The 21,236-nt window shown below is 48.5% G+C and overlaps 1 protein-coding gene across 3 annotated transcripts in view; it reads right to left on the bottom strand.

Moving 5' to 3' along the window:
- The window catches only part of ARID1A (AT-rich interaction domain 1A), a 61,798-nt gene extending 41,056 nt beyond the window's left edge, over window positions 1-20,742 (bottom strand). For 2 of the 3 annotated variants that reach the window (XM_069803220.1, XM_069803221.1), the window contains exon 1: window positions 19,049-20,245. In XM_069803220.1, coding sequence (XP_069659321.1) covers window positions 19,049-20,200 — 1,152 coding nt within the window. In that variant the 5' untranslated portion in view covers window positions 20,201-20,245. Of the gene's footprint in view, window positions 1-19,048; window positions 20,246-20,274 lie in introns of those variants that run through there. The other variant, XM_069803223.1, reaches the window with a different exon arrangement.
- Window positions 20,743-21,236: the final 494 nt, after the last annotated feature.

The following is a 21,236-nucleotide window of genomic DNA, read 5'->3' as shown; positions in this document are numbered from 1 at the left end:
TTGCTCCTTGATCACTGAAGTCCAGACCCCCTGCTTACACCTCCTTGCATTCATAGAAATTGCTTCTATTCTCCCTTCAATCTCGGTATCTCTGCTGTTTTATAACACTGTTAAGTACCAAAACTTGGCAAAACATAGCCCTGTCACAAGTCAAACTTTCAAAAGCAAAGTTGTTTGGTACGGTGTGTAATGAAAGTAACTGTAAGCCAGTGCTCCAGAGAAACTGCTGAGCTTTCGAGAAAACTTAAGATATTTCTAGACTAAGAGCTTGTAACAGCAAGCCCAAAGCGAGCTTAAATTGCCGAGTTCAAAAGCTCTCCAAATCAGTATGTGCAACGTGAAGTATGTCAGACCCCTAAGATGAAATGGCACTGTTGAAAACCAGCTATTCTTAAAAACAACACCGGAGTTTTCCTAAAAAAAAAAAAGCTTTTAAGCAGACGAGAGGATTCCACAAACAATTCTTTTTCAGATTTTGTCTGGTAGAAGAGAAATTTGGCCTCCTGAAAGAACAGTTTGGTTAAATTGGAGGGGACTTGCTTAACAGTCCCAGCAGGAGAACGAGTAAAGGGATGAGGCAAATCCCACTTCAGAAGCAAGAGCCAAACTCTCCACAGCTGTATAGAAAAATGTAACTCTGACTTTCCCGATTACTTTATTACATATTTGTATTTTATTACGCCAGAGGAAGAAAAGGAAGGAGAGTCATTTACTGAACTCTCCAGTTTCAAATCAGCATCATTCAATTATTGGCAAACGTGGGTATTGGCAAACGTGGGTATTGGCCGCAACTGGCTTCCTCAGCTGCCCAAAAAAAAAATAGAAAGGCCAAAAAAATAATAAAAAAGCCCTAAGCGCTCACCTTGGATTTGACGTCTTTTCCTGACCAGATTTGTTGTCCATTTTTTGTGATAAAAAATAATAAAAAGCATTACTGGCTGTTTAACCGAGAGAAGCCCTAATTGATTCCCACAGTAATTAACCTGCATTTTACCTCGGAGAGTGGTAGTTAAGGAAGTCGGCACTGCTATTTATAACTCATCTCAAATTGAGGGCAGACTGCCTAAAATCTAACACATCCCAGCTGTACTCCTGTTTGAACTGGGGCCAAGGGAATTTTTTAAAGCAATCTTGGCACTGAATGAATGACACCAACAGTATGAGCGCGCGTGTGGTTGTGTTGTGGTGACGTAGCAGTGGAGGTGGAAGGGGAAGGGGGGGCAGCACGCCGTAATCCCTCTCCCAAGCCCGCTCGCCGCGTACAGGCTCGGCCCCAGCCGGTACAACACGCCGGAGCCGCCCACCGAGAAGCAAACACAGGAAACGTCTTTTCCTGTGGAACGCCTTGAAGTGAGAAGCACATGGCTAATCTGCATAAAAGCAAAGCCACACCACTCCTGCCAGGAAGGTTAGTGCTCGTAATCTCTGGCCATGGAGCTGGCTGCCTGCGAGGACTTGGACCCGCGCCTGATAACCCAGAAAGAGCCGAGAACAGATGGGCAAGGACCCCGGCAGAAACAGCACCGCGCACGTGACTCGCCACATGGCCCCGCGAGCACAAACTATTGTTTGGCTGCTGAGCGCCGGTACAAAGACAAGCCCAACCGGGCTCTGCGAATTCAGTGAGAGGCAGCAGCTGCTCCCCTACCATTGTCAGGCTGGCTGGAGGATGGGGACCACTGAACCCTGGAGGCCTGGAAGTTGCCAAGCTGAGAAGATGCTGACCAGCGCCAATGCAGGTTAACGCTGTCCCACAGGCTCACAGAATGAACTGCTCACCTCCCCAGGGCTGAAGCCGGATAGGATCTTACTGAAGTGAAGAAACTAGGTCTTGGCAGAAGAGCATGCTCTTTCCTCGTGTCTGCAACTCCTCGTTAGCCAAAGGCAAGGGCAAGTAGTCTCTGCAGCCAGTGAAGTTACAAACCAGATTGCCGTGTTGGCTATAAAAATTACGTTAGTGATGGACAATGCTGGGAAAGGGGAGGCATTTTCCCTAAGAATTAGTCAGCTGGGATCATGGTCATATCGGATTTAATCACTGAAACCAGGCAAGAGCATAAAACTACCCATGGTCCCCAACCTTTCTGTGCCATTTCTATCAAAATCAACAAGCCGTATGAAGCAGAAAATCAGCAACAGCAGCATCAGCTTAACAGGCTGGTAACACCTAGAGTGGCTCATGAAAAAGACCTGGGTTCAAAATCAGCAGCTTTCCCCGCCCATTTTCCAGTCCATTCCACCCCGCTGAGAAACATCAACCATGCGAAGGCACATGAGAGTCATGGCAAATGGAGAATCACCCAGGAAAAATATTTTGTCTTGATCATAAGGCTGCCAAGAGGCTTTATCAACTGAGCATTAATGTTTCAAAGAAGCAACCCTAATCAAAGTGGAGAGGCTGCACTGACCTTTGCCATTTCTAGTACACTCCACATCCTCTGGAGCTACTAAGAGCTCAGGCTGTTGCAAGACAACCAAGACTGGGTTGGGTCTTGGAGGTTCCAACATCCAACACCATTAACACACCACATTCGCACTGCCTCCAGGGATGAGGGCTTTGACCTCCCACCTCCTAGACTAAACCGCTGCCATATTTTCAAGTTCAAAGGGCACTATATAAGAGTTATGCTGCCTGCAGCTTCAAGGCACGAGTGCCTTGGTCAAGACAAACCCAATTTTCCGCATACTCACCAGTGTTAAGCTACATTAGGTGTGATGGTGCCCGCACATAAAGCGCGGGTACTCGCAAACAAACGTGAAACGCACAGGAAGGATTGCTCCAAACTGGCACGAAGCCTCGCAGACCCACCAACACCAGCCAGGCAGACTGGAAGACTGAAGCAAGCAGGCAGGTACTCCCTCGTGACTTCATCCAACCATGGCAACGCCATGACGTCGCTGAGAAAACAGAACTAACAGGGAAGGGGGAACACAAAGACATCCAGCAGGCAACACAAGATGCTTCAGCAAACCCTACTTTCAGCTGGTCACTCTCATGCCTCAGGTTTGCACTTCAGACACTTTCATGCCTGTCTGTATCTCCTGAAACTCCATCATAAGTGACTCCCAATTCCTCCGTAACCACTCTAGAGAGTTCGAGCTGAGAAATGAGCACAAACTAACAACCATCCTCATTCGTGAGCAAACACAGTTCATCTTCCAGTGAGGAACACTTTCATCTGGTCTATTTAAGGTGCAACTGGCTGTGCTAAGGTCAATATCCCAGCCTGAACTCGCTGCCTTTTATAGCCTTCTGAAGGGCCAGTGCACTGGGTCATACTTCATTGCCTCTCTTCCTATGGTGGTCTGCTTTTAAAGAGAGATGGAAGAGGCCGAGGGGAAATTAAAGTTAAGATAAAAAGAAAAATCCTCCTGTAGTAGATGAAGATGCCCCCAAAAGACAAAACACCTAGAAAACCCTGCAGTAAACACTACGCTGATGTGTATCAAGTGTCTCACAAGGACAGTTTAAACGACAAGCCTGTGTTACTGAGAACATCATCACAGAAATGTGCACTTCCTTTTTTTCTTTTCCCCTCCCTTTTTTAAACTTGAGAAATCCACCAACTTCCTTCAGTCCCTCAGCATAAGCAGGCCAACACTCCAAGGCTGCACTGGTACTGCTCAGCACCCATCAGTTACTCTCCTGCCTACCCTCCAGGGCAGTACCCATCACTCTGAGAAACAAGCACTCCAGTAATGAAGCAGGCTGGGTTGCTCTGCCTCACACCCATAAGCTTGGGGTACCAAAACCTGATTGTTGGAATATAGTACAGGATTGGTTTCAGGGTTACAAACATTCACCTTTTGGAAATGTGCAGGATCAGTCTATTTTTATGTAAACTACGGAAAAATAAAACCTCCCCTCCCCCCTCCCCCACAAATCCTAGAATCTAGCTTAGATTTGAATACACAACTGAGAGGTGATGTATTATCATCTCATTATCAATGGCCAATGCAGATTAAATTACTGGTTGCCAAAGTGTTCAAATAACTGACCTCTCCTCAACAGTTTCAGTTCTGCAACTAGAGAGAGCCTGGTTTTTCTTCTGACTTTTTCCAGTAGGTCAGAGTTTGACAGAAGACACTTTCTATTCCTCTAATCTTCTGCTAACACACAGACATCAGAATAAGCTAATGATATCAACGCTACACGCAAAAGTAAAACAGGACATTTTCTAAATTACTTCAGTCACCTGCTTCGCACTATTTGGAGCTCCTGTAAACTTAAAATCAGCCCTGTTACATGTTGCTCCTTTCCTTGATCATACGCTTCTTAAACCAGTTCCTTCGGGGAGATTTTCTGTAAATCCAGGATACTAAGTTTTACCAGTGGAAAAAAGATGAATAAGTTTTCTCCGAGCAGCTATACTGTGAACTATACCTCCCTGGCTAAACACAATTCAGTAATTACCCTATTAACATTTCTCAGCAAGAGGCCAGTCCACACATCTCGGAGGACTTTCCTAAGCACCACTCTTACTAACACTCTTCAAATTGATTAAAACTGACCAGAGTTTTGCTTACAGTATGTATCATTATGGAACATTTTATTCCTGAAAGAAGTCAATCAGAAGAAGGTGATCCAGTGGGGAAGTGAAATGAGAGCCTCACTTCAAACCCTCACTGGAAATAACCCGACAGGGGTGCAAGTGTTCGTGCCCAAGTACGAGCAGGGTTCTGGGGTTTTTCTGTTTTTTTTAAAAAGGTGGAGGGCTGGAAGGTTCCAAGCCTGCCTGCATTTTAAACAAAGTGCATTTCTTGATCTCATCTTTCCTTCCCAGCCTGACTTTAAGCCCCCCTTAACAAATTCAACAAATCCAGCTTATCAAGGCTCTGGATTTCAGCTCCTTTCTTCAGTCATTTGTTCTCTCTGACACATGGCCACACTGCTTATCACACCACAATATTTAGGTATCTCTCAGGATCCTCGATATATTTCAACCACTATCATATCTAAAGACGACTCACAACTGGTTTTCTGCAATCTTCAGGATATACTCAAAGGCAGATGCATGCTCACATTAACAGGACATTTTTCTGGACTTGTGAAAAGCTGTAGTACAAAAGTAAGATTTATGCTGGGAACAGTGAGGTGGACTGACCTGGGAGAGGGGGAAACTCTGCTTTGTGTTTATACAAAGTTAGCACCAGGCTGAACCTTGCCGGGCTCACACAGTACCCTCGTCCTCCCGAGACACACAAGCAACACAATGGCAGGTTCCTCATGGACTCCTCTCCTGTCTGCAAGCTCAGCACACATCCTCGTGGAAACAGCGCAAGGGATCCCCTACCACCTGAAAATTAGGCAACAACCAGAGGATTCATTTCCCTCTCTCTCCATCTCTCTTTCGCGAGCACGACACCAACGATGTGGCTAAACATCCACGTTGTTTCAAAATACCGTAATGTAATGCCTTTGCAGGGGCTCTGAACAGCAGGGAAGAGAACAGCCCAAGCCTAGGCTGAGTCTGCCCGTGGCACGGCTCACACTGCAGCAGGCTGGACGACACACGTTGTCCCTATCTGACAACCCAGCCCAGACCGGATGACTTGGCTGGGCAATCGGTTCCTTCTTTATCAAACAGACCCTGATGTGGAAGCAGAAGCTGACAACTATTTACATGATTATTTTAACATGGCACGAGATTCTGACAAACACTATTTACTGAATTAAATGCAGTCAAAATTAACAAAGGATTATGATTCTTTTGCAATAGCTGGAGACTACTGAAATTTTCAGACATTTTACAGGTAGTCAAGAGTCAGATTATGCAGTTTGCTATTTAGAGTGACAGTGTGATCTCTAACACCTCCAATAATTTCAACTTACACTTAAGGATGAAAATATAATTTCCTTCTACCTGAATATTAGATAAATAGCTATCCCCTCACTCTGAGACTTCAACTCACTTTAGAAGCACACTATTCAACCAACTCACCCCAAGATTTCCCAAGTGCCACTGTTGACTCCTCCCAAAATCTAAGCAACACCAAGATGTAAAGAAAACTGCATCTCAGCTCCATGGGAGATGATCCCAAGGAACATATGATAGTTGTAAAGAGGTGGTGTTCCTTTTAAGACGGAAAGAAACTTCCTTCTTGAATATTAAATCAGGCTTAAGTTTAGCCAACCTCCTACATCTGCTTTAATCAACTGGAGGCAAGTCAACAAAAAGACAGTTAAATGTCTCATTACAGCATTTTCGTTCCAGGCCTACTTACACACTAGAAGGAGCAAGCAAGCTGATGTTGTACCACAGAAATGGGACCGGGCCAAGAGCCAGCCATAAAAAAAGCAAGAGGAGGAAGGGCTAGGATGGAAGAGCAAAAATACTAAGTGTCACCACCACTTAAGTGATCTCATTTCAATCAGCTGTTCCAGATCACTAGCAAGATGCAAAATATTTGCACTAAGCACCATTGAAAACCTGAAAGGGCTGCAGAAGCCCTGTAAATACATTCAGACAACTGTGACCTGTGGCAAACTTCAGTCTTCCAGTTAATTCTCCATAACCCCCGTTTCCTTTAAAACAAGCAATACCGATCTCATGGACGGATGTCTTTTGCTACTGAACACGGTGGATGTTTTCCAAAACTTTAGGCCTGAAGGAAGACCCACTTCCTTCTAGTGAGCAAGAGGCTCACTAGAGTTTACTTTCCAGAACAAAGTTAGTTTTATCAATTCTTTAAAAGCTGTTTCTGCACAGAAATCCAATGGGTCCTGGTGCACACCTCCAGCATAGCCTCCTAGCTTTCTAAAAACAATTTCTTGCTAACTCTTCATCTATAAAATGCAGCACTGCAGGTTTCTACCCACTTGTGTCTGTCTGAAAGCTCAATCTGTATTTGAATATCTCATCACTTTGCAAATTTGTCTCATTTTATGCCAGAATAAATGGTGGCTGAACAGACTTAACTGGACAGGCAAATTCCCATGACCTCTTAACCATGCCAGGTCGGTAAGGGCACACCCAAGACACATCTCCAGATCAGGTCAGGGCTCTAAAACACAACAGGTCTCCAGCAGTTCCAATTCTCCTACTGTACACAACACTAAGATGGAGGAGGACGCAGACACGCTCATTGTAAGAAAGAGGTACAGCTGTCGGACGCTACCTCATCTCAGCATGCAGAGCTCCATCTTGTCCAGAGCAGCTGCCTGCTTTAGTAAGAGCTGCATGTCAGGGCCTGTAGTTTCTACATGCCATGTTTCAGAATTACACAGGCTCTCCCTTGCTTCTGCAGAATAATTGAATTTATTTAAAAGCATGTATAACGCAACATAAAGGAAGATCAAAATAATCCAAGACATCTTGAGTCTTGGAATGAATCTGTGGAAAAGACAGGCAATCTCAGTTTAACTTAGCACAAAACTCTCTGCTTCATCACCCTTGCCTCCTAGACCTTGAATTCAAACTCACAGTTCAGTGGTGGACATCACCTCTGCTTCGTGATGGGGTAATGTGGATCAGCCAGCTGTAATTGCCCAAAGGCACACCCTTATCCCAGCCAGCAGAGGTGGGGTAATGATCTGCTAATTACTTCAAGAGCATCTCAAACATACCTCAGTTACAGGGTAGCAGCTGACATTCACAGCACATTTTGTATTGCACCAGGGTTAGCCCTAGTGTCACCTCATCAGGAAGCAACTTAGTACACCTTAAACGCTGTCCATCCCTCCTGACTCTGCAGCAGTATTTCATAGGAGGGATCCAACCCGCAACAAGGTAACAAAGCTTTGTTTTGCTAATAGGAAGAAGAAAAGTTATTTCCCTTCTCGTTACAGCAGCTGACAAATTCGGGTGCTATTTTTGTGGATTTTATTGAGCCTTCTCTTATTTTAGCCTTAAAATTCAGCCTTCAAGACTCCACTTCAGTTCCATGGAACCAAAAATATTTAAAATTGCAGCAATGACAAGTTACCATCTGCATTTACCAAGGATGCATTCGGTAACTTTATAGCAAGCAACAACCAATCTCCAGTATTTATACCCAAACGATCTATTTGCATCCAGAAAGCAGAGCTGCTGTCATGCCTGCGTTGGTAAGAGAGGAGGTTGGGGGAGATGAAAAGACTACGTAGGCAAGAAACTCAGAGCTGCAGCCAAGCCAGCTCCCAGACAGCAGAGAAGACACAGTACTAGAGCCTTCATCAAGCCAACGCTGTCGTGACTCAGGTTCGTTACACTTGGCAAGCCCAGCACGAATCCCAGCCCTGCAGTGACACAAGGTCACTGTCATTTAAAAATAATAGTAATTTTTTTTTTTTAAAAAGCCCACCAGCCCTTGGTTATAGTGACTTTTGAAGCCTGGGTCCACTGCCCCATGCTTGCTTCTGTCATTGGGCTTTTATTTCATCTACATCCAGAAAAATCCAGCTTTCTTTTAAAGCAAAATGAACAACGTGGGGAGTTGCTTAGCAAGTTAAAAGGAGTGTGTGTTGGCAGCTGGTGAGAAGATACAAAAATTCGTAACTGTGCCAATGCCATGGGGGGAGGAGGAACAGCCAACGCTGCAAAGTCTTCACTGGTTTCAGGAACAGGTATAACAAGAAACTGTAAGACAACTCATATGAGAAAAGGAAGATGAGACATGACTGTACCTTGACAGCAGTGACAACTCTGAACAGTTTATTGCCATTTACAGAGTGATCAGATTTAAAGCTAACCTTAATACATGTTCACCATTCAGTACAAGTATCACTGTTGCCTTGACACAGTGCACTTTTAACACACTGCATTCATCATTAAGGACAGTAAATCTGCACTCTGAAGCTCAGCAGCAAATTATACCACGATCTCCTGATACAATAGGAGTTATTCGCCTGAGCGTGCGGACAACAGATTTAGTTAGCACCTTGCTCCAGAGAAGAAGGGAGGCAAGGGTTAAAGGCCAAAACACAGTTGAAAGCCGAGGAGCATTCACTTGCTCTGGGATATTTCATAGAACACTAATCACTTCATCTGATTTTAATTCCTGACACCAAATCAGCATATAGCTTTTCAAAGGAAATCTTGTCCTAGATTGCAGGGTAATCAATCACAATTAATGTGGAAACAAGCTTTTGCAACACGGTCATGCCTTGTGAACCGAACAGGAAGACCAAAGAAGGCACTTTAGAAGTATCTTTAAACTACAGGCAGGCAGGACAATTTGGGATAGGTCCGTCGGTTTCTTCTGCGCATCCAAGAGTAGACAGTAGATAGCCAGGCATTTTGCTTCTCCTCCAGAGCAGGAGCTGAGTAAGAGTGCTTTTGTATGCCATTTCTGCTATGAACCCTCATCCTGGATTAGCACACTCATCACCTGAAAGTCCCTTCCGCACAAATGTGCCCTATTCCAGGGGAGCCACGTTCTGCCCACAGACAGCTAGAAATGACATTTCCAGCCAGGTAACTTTTCGTAAAACCAAAGAAAACTGTTCCAGGTGCAACCCCATGTCCAGAGAGAAAGTATAATCTAATAGTTATAGCATTAACCTTGATTTTGAGAGATACGGCTTTGAGCACCTACTCTGAAGATTTCCCATGCACCCAGCTGCAGGGTGCGGAGGCAAGGAAAGCCTTCTGAGACGTGGAGAACTGCTCATACTAGCCTCGCTGGTCTATCACGATAAATTGAAAGACTAGGAGATACTCTGATACTTAAATGCTTCCTATCACAACACTGTTCAATTATCCACACACAATTAAAAAAAAAAAAAAAAAAAAAAGTTCAAACCTGTTACATGCAGCAGCTGCCCTGAATCTTTTCCAGGGGATCCAAGGCACTACAATTACCACAAGCCCCCCACGCAACAGTAAGCAAATGAGTTTGGGGTTTTTATTAAAAAAATAAACCCCCACCCACACAGCTACCCCAGCCTGAAGGGCAGGACTCCAGTACTCCTTAAGACTACTGACACAACACGTGCAGCCACAGCACAACAAAAAGGCAGTTTCTGAGAACACGTGATCATGCTCAGCAAACTGGCCTTGAATGGGAAGCCTTTTCCTTGATTAGCCATGCCAGCTCCAAAGTCAGAGATACTTAAAAGAAAAAACAAATTTATCAAGTTTTAACTAATTCCAGCACTTCTACCGTTTCAATGTATCTTCTGCACAAAGCTAAGAACTTTTCTTCAAACCATTTCACAAGGAGTATGTCTGAGGGAAGACCACCTCTAGTCTGGCACTGGTTTAATTATTTACGTACAGTTAATGAATACCAGATTCTCCTCCTAAGCTTGTACAGGGTGCATAGTCCTAGTCATTTGGACTTTAAATCCATCATCAGACTGTTATGAAGTACAAAACTCTAAACAAGCCTACAGGAAGAATCCCATACAGAGAAGTACAGAGTGAGCCCGGTCAGCTCCAGGATCCTGGAAGAAGTTCAGGTGACAAAGCAGGACAGTCCAATCCCTTCAACGCAATCCCCAGCGAGCACAGTAATCTGGAAGTAAAGGGAGACATTTTGCAATTTAACTAGCAAGTTTATCTCCAGGAAACAGGGGACAGGCAGAAAGTCACACATTTAAAAACTGGCTACCATACACTTTTGCCTGTTCTCCATACCTAGAGAGACTAGGACAAGAGATACTCAATTAAGATGATCTGAGTTGGAATATTTTTCCTAATGTCCAATGCTAAGGGTAGCAAAGCACTGAAACAGACTGAGGCAGCTCCATCGCATTCATCGCTGTCTGCCCTGTTCTCAGGTATAGCTGATCCTGCCCTGAAGCAGGACAGCAGGCTACATGACCTTTCAAATTCAGATCCAGACCTCTGTTCAACGAGAAAAATACAGTCACCTACAAAGACAATGCAGGCAACAAACCAACAGCAAGATTTTACAGGCAGCGCAGACTACAATGCACATTCTCCTCGCCAAAAAAAGACCAAAATCAGTGCCACAAACCCAGAACAGAATGGCTATTTTCAGAGCAGGTACCCCTCCCTCTTCTGTGCCTCACGCTTCTCAGACCGTATTCACACTGCTGAAACTACTGCTCTGGACACTAATAGTGTTAAGAAAGTACAAACTCACTGTCAACAATTTGAGTTGGCTGTATTATGCACTGGTCTGAGCGTATCCTAAATTTCAGCCCTGGCCGGGGCAGAGCAGGTCTCCCACCACAGCGTCTGGAGGTGTAGCTGGAGCTGTAACTGTGGCCTGAGCGCAGGTTTTAAAACATTCCTGTTCAGTTATTCACAGGCAGGGTGCCAGAATGGTGCTGACATCAGAAGGGAAATGGTAATTTTCAGGGTTTCTCTTAGTCAAACCTGAATGAAATTTCACAAGTGAGTGGAAGGGGGGGGAAAGTACTTGTTTAACCCAGTAATTGTCCCCAGGGGGAAATTCCAGAGTCCTCCGAAATTCAAGAATTTCTCTTTGAGAAGAGTTGCAGAATCTCTCAGGATGGAAAGTCACAGCTACCTTAGGCCACGGTCAGACATCAGTGACCATCAAAACGCCCTCTCCTCCCGGCCACATCCAGGATGTCACCATCACATCCCACCAAAAAGGCAGATGCGTTCTTCAGTCCCCTCTCGTTCGCCACACAGTCAAATGCACCCACAAAACACAGGGCAAGCCCACAGCAGGAACGAGCAGCAGGGGTCTGCTCCACACAGAGGAGATACTGGCTGTGTCAGGGTCCCCCACAGCTTCTCTAGAAACTACTCTCCATGTCTAACTTGCAGCTTCTTGGGACAGTTCGGGCATAATATGAATTATCCAGGAGCAAAAGGAAGTTACTTAAGTTTAAAAAAAGAAAAAGGGGGGAAAAAATAAAAGAAAAAGTTAGCAGCAATTTAATTTGTCTTTGAAAGGGTTTCAATTACTATAGCTAACTTAAGGAAATAATGACATGCTGGTTACCGCATGAAATGCCAATAACTGTAATGGAGCAGTAGCTTTTTCAGAGTTATTTACACAAACTGATTTTTCATGGGAATTTCAGAGGAATTAACACACTCTCTATCTTCACTCTCTCACCCTCCCATAAAGAAATTTCTTTACCATGAGTATTTACAGAATGAACTGATCCCCTTCTTTATTTGCTCCTACCCACTTCTGTCCTTTTTTCTCTCCCCCAAAAAAACATGAACATGATTAGAAATTAGATTCTGCTACAGTTATCATTTTACTCTGAACACATAAAGCAAAAAAATTATTTGCTGAGAAATTCTGAAGTAGCTCTTATTAAGTTTACCTATCATTATGTAGCATCCTTTACATTTCACTACAGAAAGCTCATGCCCACATTGTGTAAATACTTACTGAGCTGTCACTTAAAACTCAGAAATACTCCAGAAAGAACACCATGGCAAACCTGGAAATGCTCTTCTCGATGTAGTCCAAAAAAAATCAAAAATGCTCAAGTTGCATGACTGAACTGCTGAGTTATAACACTGGGAGTGCAGGTGCACAGAGGAAGAGTAAGAAATGGGAACCCCTCCCTCATCCATATGTTAATACATAATATCATCTGATTAAGACACTACAGGAACCGGTAAAATATGCACATGAGCTCAGTCCTGAGAGAAGCAGCTCCTCCTGTTCCAGCCCTGCTTCTTTCATTCTACGAGCCTCTGAGGGCAGGCTTGGGTGCTGCTTCTTTAAGTGCAGAACTCCATTAAAAGGGTCTTAACAATATATTCAGCTAAAACTATATACTAGGGAGGAAAGATAGTCTCACACTTAACACCACAGGATGAGACTCAGAAGACCTATATTCCACTCTCCACCCTGTCCCAGCCCTAGTGCCTCACCTTGGCAAGTTCCCACATCAGCATCTCAGCTGCTTCCTCTGAAAAAGTCATTGTAAGAACTTAAGACCTTGCATTCCTCCTCTACATACCAGGGTGAAACAAAAGACTGCCTGAAACCTAGTTTCTATAGAATTTCAGCCTTAAGAATGATGAGCATACACTCAGTACAGCAGAGATGACGTTGAATTTATGATTGGAATTTTACTAGAATCAATTTATAAACACAGCATGGTCTTCCTGAGCCCACAGAAAGTACACACAGTCTCTCTTCAGGTGACCAACTTCTCTGCTCTTCCAGCCACTAAAACAAAAAACAAAAAGGCATCAACTCCTCTCATGTCATCCAGGAACAGGCGGACAGCAGGGACCCAGACAGAATGCATGTCAGTTTTGGTCCAGTGTGCCAAAGAAAACTGCTTTTTTCCTCCAATCCCACCTGTCATTCACTTCTAACTGGAGATTTATGGCTTTGGCTAACAGACTTCCAGTATAGTTTTACCACTGCACATGCATAACCTCCAGATAAATTAAAGGTTGAACTTCTTGAAATCAGCACATGACAGAAAACTTTTGCAGGACTTCTCAAAAACATTTTTTTCCCAGGAAAAATGTTTCCTTTATTTTTTTCCACCAGAACAAAAGGGGAGGTATTATTTGGCATCCTTACTGATGGTTTAAGGACCCTTCCAGAAGAAAAAGCAAGCAGCTGTAACAGCAATGCTAAATACTGACAAGCTTATCTTTTTCATTTCCCCCTCCCACCCCACCCCCCGCAATTACGCTTGCCTGCCTTCGGTTTCTGCTTTGCTACTGCTGCTACTTGAGAGTTTCAAACATTCTTGGCAGGAATTGGGCAATGGCATGCTGATGAGCTTTTCCCCAGAGCAATCCATCACACAGGAGTTGCAATTCAAAAAAGAAATCAAACTGACTAGACAAAGAATTTCAAATACACAGAGTAAAAACGGGAAAGGGCATCTTTCTCCTCTAATATTTTAATTACTGAGATCACAGATTCCGATTCATAGGGTAAAAACTGGATTTCCAAGTTGGTGGTGTTCCTTTGAAAAGAGTAGAAAGAAAAATGGTGGAAAAGTCGCATATGAGGTAACAGATAAACAGCTGCACTATTTAGCCTAATTTTAGACATTGGTTTCTCTCTGAAGGAAAGCTGCTGGGTTTTTTAAAACAGTCTTCACCCAAGACCCTTAATAGGGTCTGGTGTAATTCTTCTGTAACATAGTATTCACTGACCAGCGTTCTCAAATAAGACTACAGAAAAAACCCAAAGTATTATGAACATACCAAGCTTACAAGAACAGTAAGACACAGGTATACGACAAAACATTCGACTCTCATGCTTCCCCCAGCCCCAGTTTCTAGTATTATTTAAGAACAGGGAAGAGGTTCTGCCTGTTTGTTGAGCAGTCGCTTCAGGAAACATAAGTTGTAGCAGGTAAAAGTAATTAAACTGGACAGTTTTAGCAAACCAAGTATTCTAGCTAAAAAAAAAAAAAAGGCCCAAAAGTCAAACATACAACCTTCCAGAAATCACGTTTCTGTCTTGCAACCAACAAACATGATTACAAGAGACACCATATGGAGAAACCCTCCCCTAGCCCAGATAACAAATAAGGATTGACAGAGCTTTTCATTTATACTTCGTAAAAGACAGGTAGGCAAGCCTTGCTAACCCCATTTCACCAAGAAAAAAAAATACTACAGAACAATCATGTGGTTTGTCCTGGGTTTCCCAGTAAACTGGTGGTGATAAGGGCAGGGAAAAAAAGCTCCAACTGAGAGTCAGAACTGAGGTTTACTGTCCTGTACCCTATACATATCCTGCCTAGAAACATTGGTCACCTCAAAACCAAACATGAAGGAAATGGCATTTCAGAAAACAAAGAGATTTTAAGAGAATGAGGCAATCCCTAGTTTACTTCAGACTAGTGCAGACTATTCTAAAAGGTAAGCCAGCAAAACCTTCAGTGTCCACACCAGAAATAACTAGATCTTAACAACAAAATTAAACTAGCACAATTTTCCTACTTTTTCTAAAACAGACAAGGCCTAAAATCGCCCATTTGGAGGCGAACCCTACCCCAGAAAAAGAAGATGTACCACTCTCCTTTTTGTTGGAAAGATCTAGTGCGTGCTACACCTTGCGAGCAATTCAAGGGCTCCTAACATTACAATGCTAAGCAAGGAAAAACCCTGCGACACAAGCCAACAGGAGCCAGGTCTCAATTTCCGATTCCAAGATATCGCAGCTCATTGGCAGCACAGAGCCATTTGGTGCCAATTTAGTTTAAAAAACATATTTCCAACAACATTTTTCATGCCTCACTTGCTACTAAAGTTGAGATCTAAGTCAACAAAAAATAGCTATTGTATGGCAACAGGCCCAAAAGCATTTTTTTATTAACATACGATTTTTAAACTGCCTTCACTGAACTTACAATAAAGGCCTAGAGATGTCAGTGCACCTACGGGGAGGTTATCCAAGATGTCAATGTTTAATGCGATCCAAAGACATCTCCCGTTACAGGAGACGTCGTTTGTTGTAGCAAAAGCATGTACCACAAGAAATGCCCATCTATTAAAAGGAGGGAAGTCCTTTCTCTTAAGCAGTTTCCTTTAAGTCCCAAGATACTGGGAAAGCCAGCATATTATTAAGAACTGCTACACACTCTGAGGGGAAGGGGGGGTGGAAACAAATACATGGTAGAGCTGGAAAAATTGAAAAGATCCCTGGCCTGGTTTCTTACAAGTCATTCCCACAGAAAACCACAGATTTCTCATCCCACACACTGTAAAACAGCCATTCTGATCTCTTGATTCTACTCCACATTTCCCAGCTATAGAGATCATCAGGAAAAAAAAAACACAAAGTCCTCTATCGCAGTCCCGACAAACGCGGAGCACGCCTGCCTTCACAGGGGCTCCTGCTCAGCACCACCTTCCTGGGACCGGCCACCTAGCAAAGGTGTCTGTGAGGGCTACAGACCAGAGTCTACCTCTGTGCAAGTGACTATACTCTCATTTTATTACAGGAAATATTCCACCCAAACAACTTTCACGCCAGAAATTACTTTGCCTTTCTTGATGAACAATGAAACTATCCCTATGGCATCATCCATAAATCCTAAAAAGTATCAAGAATTAAAGGTATTTCTCTTTTCTACATCGTCCTGCTTCCCATCCCCAAAACGTCAGGTTTACTATCCCAAGGATTCCCGAGCGGAAGAACCCCACACTCTTTCCACATCATCTTCTCCATGCCTGCACCAAGAGACGCTTCCCTTTCTAGTGTTTGGTCAGATGAATTACATTCTCCTCTCACTCTCCCAGAGTTTCTCAGAAGTTAGGTGGCAACTACCCACTCTGTTCATCACTGTACAAGACACAGAAAAGACACAAAGTTTTAAATTCTCCCATTCTAGGAAATTTAACAGAATACACAGTGAAAGGAGGCTGCAATTTAGGGCTGGAGGATTATTATTAATCAACCATTTCTTGTGGGCAGCACCGATGACATGTGGAAGCTTTTTTCCTCATACTAGATATGGCTGTTCTTTTTTTTTTTTTTCTGCTGGAAAAAGAAAGTGGAATTGTCAGTTTGAGTCCAGTAATCCTTGGCACAAAAAGGATTTGGGGGGATTCATTTGGCTATCAGGATGGGGGGGGGGGCTGTTGGTTTACTTTTTATTTATCCTATTTGTACTACCTAAAGTTCAACTAATTTTCAGAACAACTATTCATTAATAATGCCAGTGGTTGGGACTAGTTACTCAGGTATTATTAATATGCTCTATCTCAGCAGCTCATGGAATCAAGTTAAACTTATTTTCCAAGATGAAATAAGCCACTTTTACAAATTCATATCAGAATATTGACAGAGGTACACTTTTGTCAGGTATGTGCTGTAGTAAAATACCTGCTTGAAAAGTTCAATCTGACACCATATTTTAGCACACATTTTATCTAAATTGAAATTTGTCAGGATACAAAAAGTACCTTCAAGTAAACACACTCACGTCCGTGACATTTGTCCGAACGTATTGCAGCTACACATGAACATATTCCTGGGGAGCTGAAATCTTCACTGAGGATAATCGAATACTCGCTACCAGTCACCACAGGACAGTTTGATGACCACAGCAGAGATAAGATCCACTCTCTCAGAGAGCACTATTTCAATCTGACAGAAAAGACAATTAAGTAATTCAAGACACTGAAGGAGACATTGCCTTCGGTAATCAAGGAACAAAAATTAAGCAGTTTTCAGAGCGACACAAGAGAAGTACTGAGCAAGAAGGGAAACTCTGGAGGCTGCATGTCGCACTATGTGGTATCAAATGTCTCCGACCCAGGGCCTGAAGTTAGAGCAAAGTACGCAGAATGAAAAGGGAAGTCTGTCAGTTCTGCACGAGGCCACGACAGGCCCTGGAGATGCGTGTCTAAACACAGAACGTAAGTTGGTTTTCATCAAGGTTTCCCGATATTAGATACCAGCACCTCTTTTCCTGGTATCTAAAATGTCTGATGCGTACGCTGTACTGCTTTCTCCCCTGCATGTTTTCTGGCCATCCATATTTCCAGCAAACAGGTAATTCTACACATACAACGATAAACATAATTCTCAGGCTCGTTTTTCCTATTTCTGCTCCTCTGAAAAGTCAAGAGTTGTGACACTGTTGAAGCTGACCACAATCAGCATCTGAATGTCTGTAACAAGTCCCTTTATTTATGGTGGGGGGAAGGAGACACATCAGCGCTTACTGAAAATAAAAGTCAGAATGTGCCCTGAGACACGCAGCTAGAGGGTCAGGCCCGTCCTATATTAAAGCTCTATTGAACGTAAATTGATAATTCACCATTTTCGGTGCTTCAGCCACAAGTTTGGTTTTGATTGTTTTGTTGTTTGTTGTTTTGGTTTTTTTCTTCTTAAGGCTGTAACATACGCCAGAAACCCCCACATTCCCCATCCAATAAAGAATCCAAACAGCCCCAGTTTTGAAAAGGGCCAAAATTAGCCAGCAACAAACGCATCCTCAGAGCCATCAAAGAAATCATTTATACCAAAGGGAAAGTCACATAACCAAAACAAACAGCAAGCCCATTGTGCAGAGCAGCCCTGCCACTGTTCCGACAACACGGACTCTATTCCAGGCTGCATAAAACATCACAAGCAAAATAAACCCAAGGTACAAACAAAATGCCATCGCCTCCTCTTTTGTTTCAGGCACAATGCAACAAGGGCAGGCTGTCTGGGGCTCCGCTCCCACCGATGCGGGGCTGCCACCCAACCGCCTCAAGGTCACGGCCGGTTCCGGCGAGGGGGGACGAGGAGGCAGCGAGCGAAGCGGCAGGGCTGCCGTGGGTCCGGGGCTGGCAGAAAAGCCGAGTGTAAAAGTTTATGAGCTCATCAGGATTGTTGTACCATTACATCAGAGGCAATTATAAATGGCCAAGAGCAGGAGATGGGGAGCCAATCAGATCACAGATAGGATGTCAACCTAAGACCAACTGTCTCCTGGCTTTGACAGAAGGATTTTACCTCCATAATTCAAATCCCAAACCAAAGCGATCTTGCACTTACTGCTCCCATCGCCGAGCTGTTTACCAGCGCTCCCAGCCACAGGCCCCGGCCGACGGCCCGACGGGCCGCCCCACGGGGAAGATGGCCCCGTCCGGCCCGGCCGAGCCGCGGCCGCCCGGGCGGACCTCGCCGGTCCCCGCCGAGGGGTGCGGGCCCCCCCCGGGGCGGGGGCCGGCGCGGCCGCCGAGGGGACCCGGGCAGCCGGGCCGGGGCGGCGGCGCGGATGGCGGCGGCGGCGGCCGGGGCCACGCGTTGGCCCGGGCGGGCCCGCCCGCAAGCCCTGGGCCCCCCGCGCCCGGCCTCCCCTGCCCCTCGCCGCCCTCCGCCGGGGGCGGCCGACCCGCTTCCCCCGCCGGAGCCCCCGGAGCGGGCCGGGGCGGCGGGGAGGACGGCGGCCGCTCGCCGGGAGCCTCGCACAAAAGGCTGGGGAGGGAGGAAGGGAAGGCGGCGAGGCAGCCATTTTAGAGCGAGCGAGCAGGCACAGACAATGGCAGCTCCCCGGCAGCGCCGGCCCGGCGGGGGGAACCCGCGGGAGCGGCGCCGTCCCCCCGCCCCGGGCCCCTCGCCCCCCGCCGCCGCCCCCGGCCCGTCCCGGTCCCGGTCCCGTCCCGGTCCGGTCCCGTCCCGTCCGTCCGTCCCCCCCCACCCCGGCGCGCCGCCCGCCCGCCCCACGCGGCCCCGCCGTTACCTGCTGGCTCCTGCCGAGGGTCTGTCCTCCGCCGCCGCCGCCGCTGCTCCCGGGGCTCATGGGCGCGTGGTGGCTCCTCGGCGGGGCCCCGCCGGACGCCGCGGCCCAGCCCTGGCTGTTGCCCCCGCCGTACTGCGAGACCATCTCCGCTGCGGCCGGGCCCTTGGCGGCGGCTCCCCCGTCCTGCGGCCCGCCGCTATAGTCGCCCCCGGGGTACCCCTGGTAGCCGCGGGCGGAGCTGGGGGAGGTGAGGAGCTGGTTGAGGGTGGGGGTGGCCGTGGGCTGCGGGGTGGCGCCCCCTCCTCCTGCGCCGCCGGCGGCCGAGGGCCCCATGACCCCGAAGCGCTGCTGCTGGAAGGCGGCGGCGGCGGGGGACTTGGCGCCGGCGGCCGCCGGAGCGGAGCTCTGCGCGCTGCCCCGGGGGGAGCTCAGGGCGTAGGCCTGGGGGGGAGGCGGGTAGGAGCCGGCGCTGCGCCCGGCCCCGGCCGCATAGTAGGAGTTGTACTGGTGGTTGGGGAAGCCGTGCTCGGCGCCGCCGTGCGAGTTCTGGGGAGGGGGCGGCCCCGCGGGGGCTCCCGCCGGCCCCGGGTAGGACTGCTCCAGGCCCCCGCTCTGCAGCGCTGCCATGCCAGGGCTTTGTTGTCCGCCATGTTGGTGGAAGGCAGCGGCGGCGGCCGCAGCGGCGGCGGCGGCGGCGGCGGCAGCCTGGGCGCCCCGGCCGTAGGGCTGCCCGAAGCCGTAGGCTGGCGGGGGCAAGGCGGCCGGGTGGGAAGGGGGAGGCTGCTGCGGCGGCTGCTGCTGCTGCGGCGCCCCCACCCCGTCGCTGCTGCCGCCGCCACCGGGCGGCTCCGGGAGGTTATTGTTCAGGGTGGCGGCGGCAGCGGCGGGCCTGGGGCCCGGGTTCCCGTTCGAGCTCTTCAGGTCGGACTCGGCCCCTGCGCCCCCTCCGTTGCTCTCGGCCCCGTCCTGCAGCTCCTTCCCCGTGGGGCCCTCGCTCTCCGCCTGCTTCTCGCCGCCGCCGCGCTCCGCCGCCGCCTCACCCCCCGCCTCCTCCGGGGGACAATCCCGCTGCTGCGCCTCCGCTTTCTTCAGCTCGGATGGAGCCGGGGCGCCCAGGCTGCTGGCGGCGGCGGGGGCGACCTGAGCGGCCATGATCCCCCCCCCCTCCCCACCCAGCCACCCCCCCCCGGACCGGTCCCCCCCCCCCCCCCCGAGCTGCTCCCTGCCTGGCCGGCCGGCGTGAGGCCTCGCTGCTCTGCTGCTCCCCGCTCAGGCGGCGGCGGGCTCTTCAGGGCAGCGGGGGCTCATTCCCCCCCGGCCTGGTTGGCGAGGCGGGGAGGGCTCCGCTGGGCTGGGCTTCCCGGGGCCTGGCCCCGCTGTACCTCCTCGGTTGCAGCCGGCGGAGAAAGGGGAGGAGGAGGGAGTGGGGGGGAAGGAGGAGGAGGGGGGGGGGGGGACCCGGGACGGGGCTCCCGGTGCGGGAGAGGCGGGAGGGAGGGAGGGGGGGACACGGCGGGCGGGCGGGCGCCGTCCCCGGAGCCGGGCCGAGCGGCGGCGGGGCCGGGCTGGGCGAGCCGCGCGGCAGCTCCCGACTCTGGTCCGCCGAGTGGGGCTCACTCCGACACGAGGCTCAGCACTGCCATTTTACCCAGCGCCGCGGCCGCCTGCCAAACCCGGAGCGGAGCGGAGCGCGGCCCGGACGGGAGCCTCCCCCCCGTCACAAAGGAGGAGCGGGCCGGCCCCGGCCGCTGGCGGCTCGGCGCGGCGGAGGCTGCCGCACGCAAAACCCGCAGCGGATCCGCGGAGCCGAGCCCAGCCCGGCCGCCGAGCCCCGCCGGGCCGGGCGGGGGCAGCGGCAGCGGCAGCGGCCCGGGGCTGGGAACCCGAGCGAACCGCGGGGGAGCGGGCAGCGCGGGCGGGGCGGGGGGCAGCGGCCCGGCGCCGCTCGGGGTGAGGGGGCGGCCTCCCTTACCTTGCCGGGGCGCTTCCCAGGGCAGCGAGGCGACGTCCTCCGGCCGGAGTCCCCCCGGGAGAGTGGCGAGGGCGCAGGGCCGCCTTGCCGGCCGCCGGCTCTGGGGTTTCGGCGGGGAGACGGCCCGTGGGTTAACGAAGCGCCTCTTCTTTGTCCCTAGAAATTCCATTTAGAATTAGCCTTTGCAAACTGTTAGCGGTTGTCATTTCCTCTCCG

Source organism: Haliaeetus albicilla, chromosome 16, assembly GCF_947461875.1.
Source record: "Haliaeetus albicilla chromosome 16, bHalAlb1.1, whole genome shotgun sequence".
Classification (NCBI taxonomy): Eukaryota; Metazoa; Chordata; class Aves; order Accipitriformes; family Accipitridae; genus Haliaeetus; species Haliaeetus albicilla.
The sequence above is the reverse complement of the archived record's forward strand: the minus strand, read 5'-3'. Positions and strand labels throughout refer to the sequence as shown.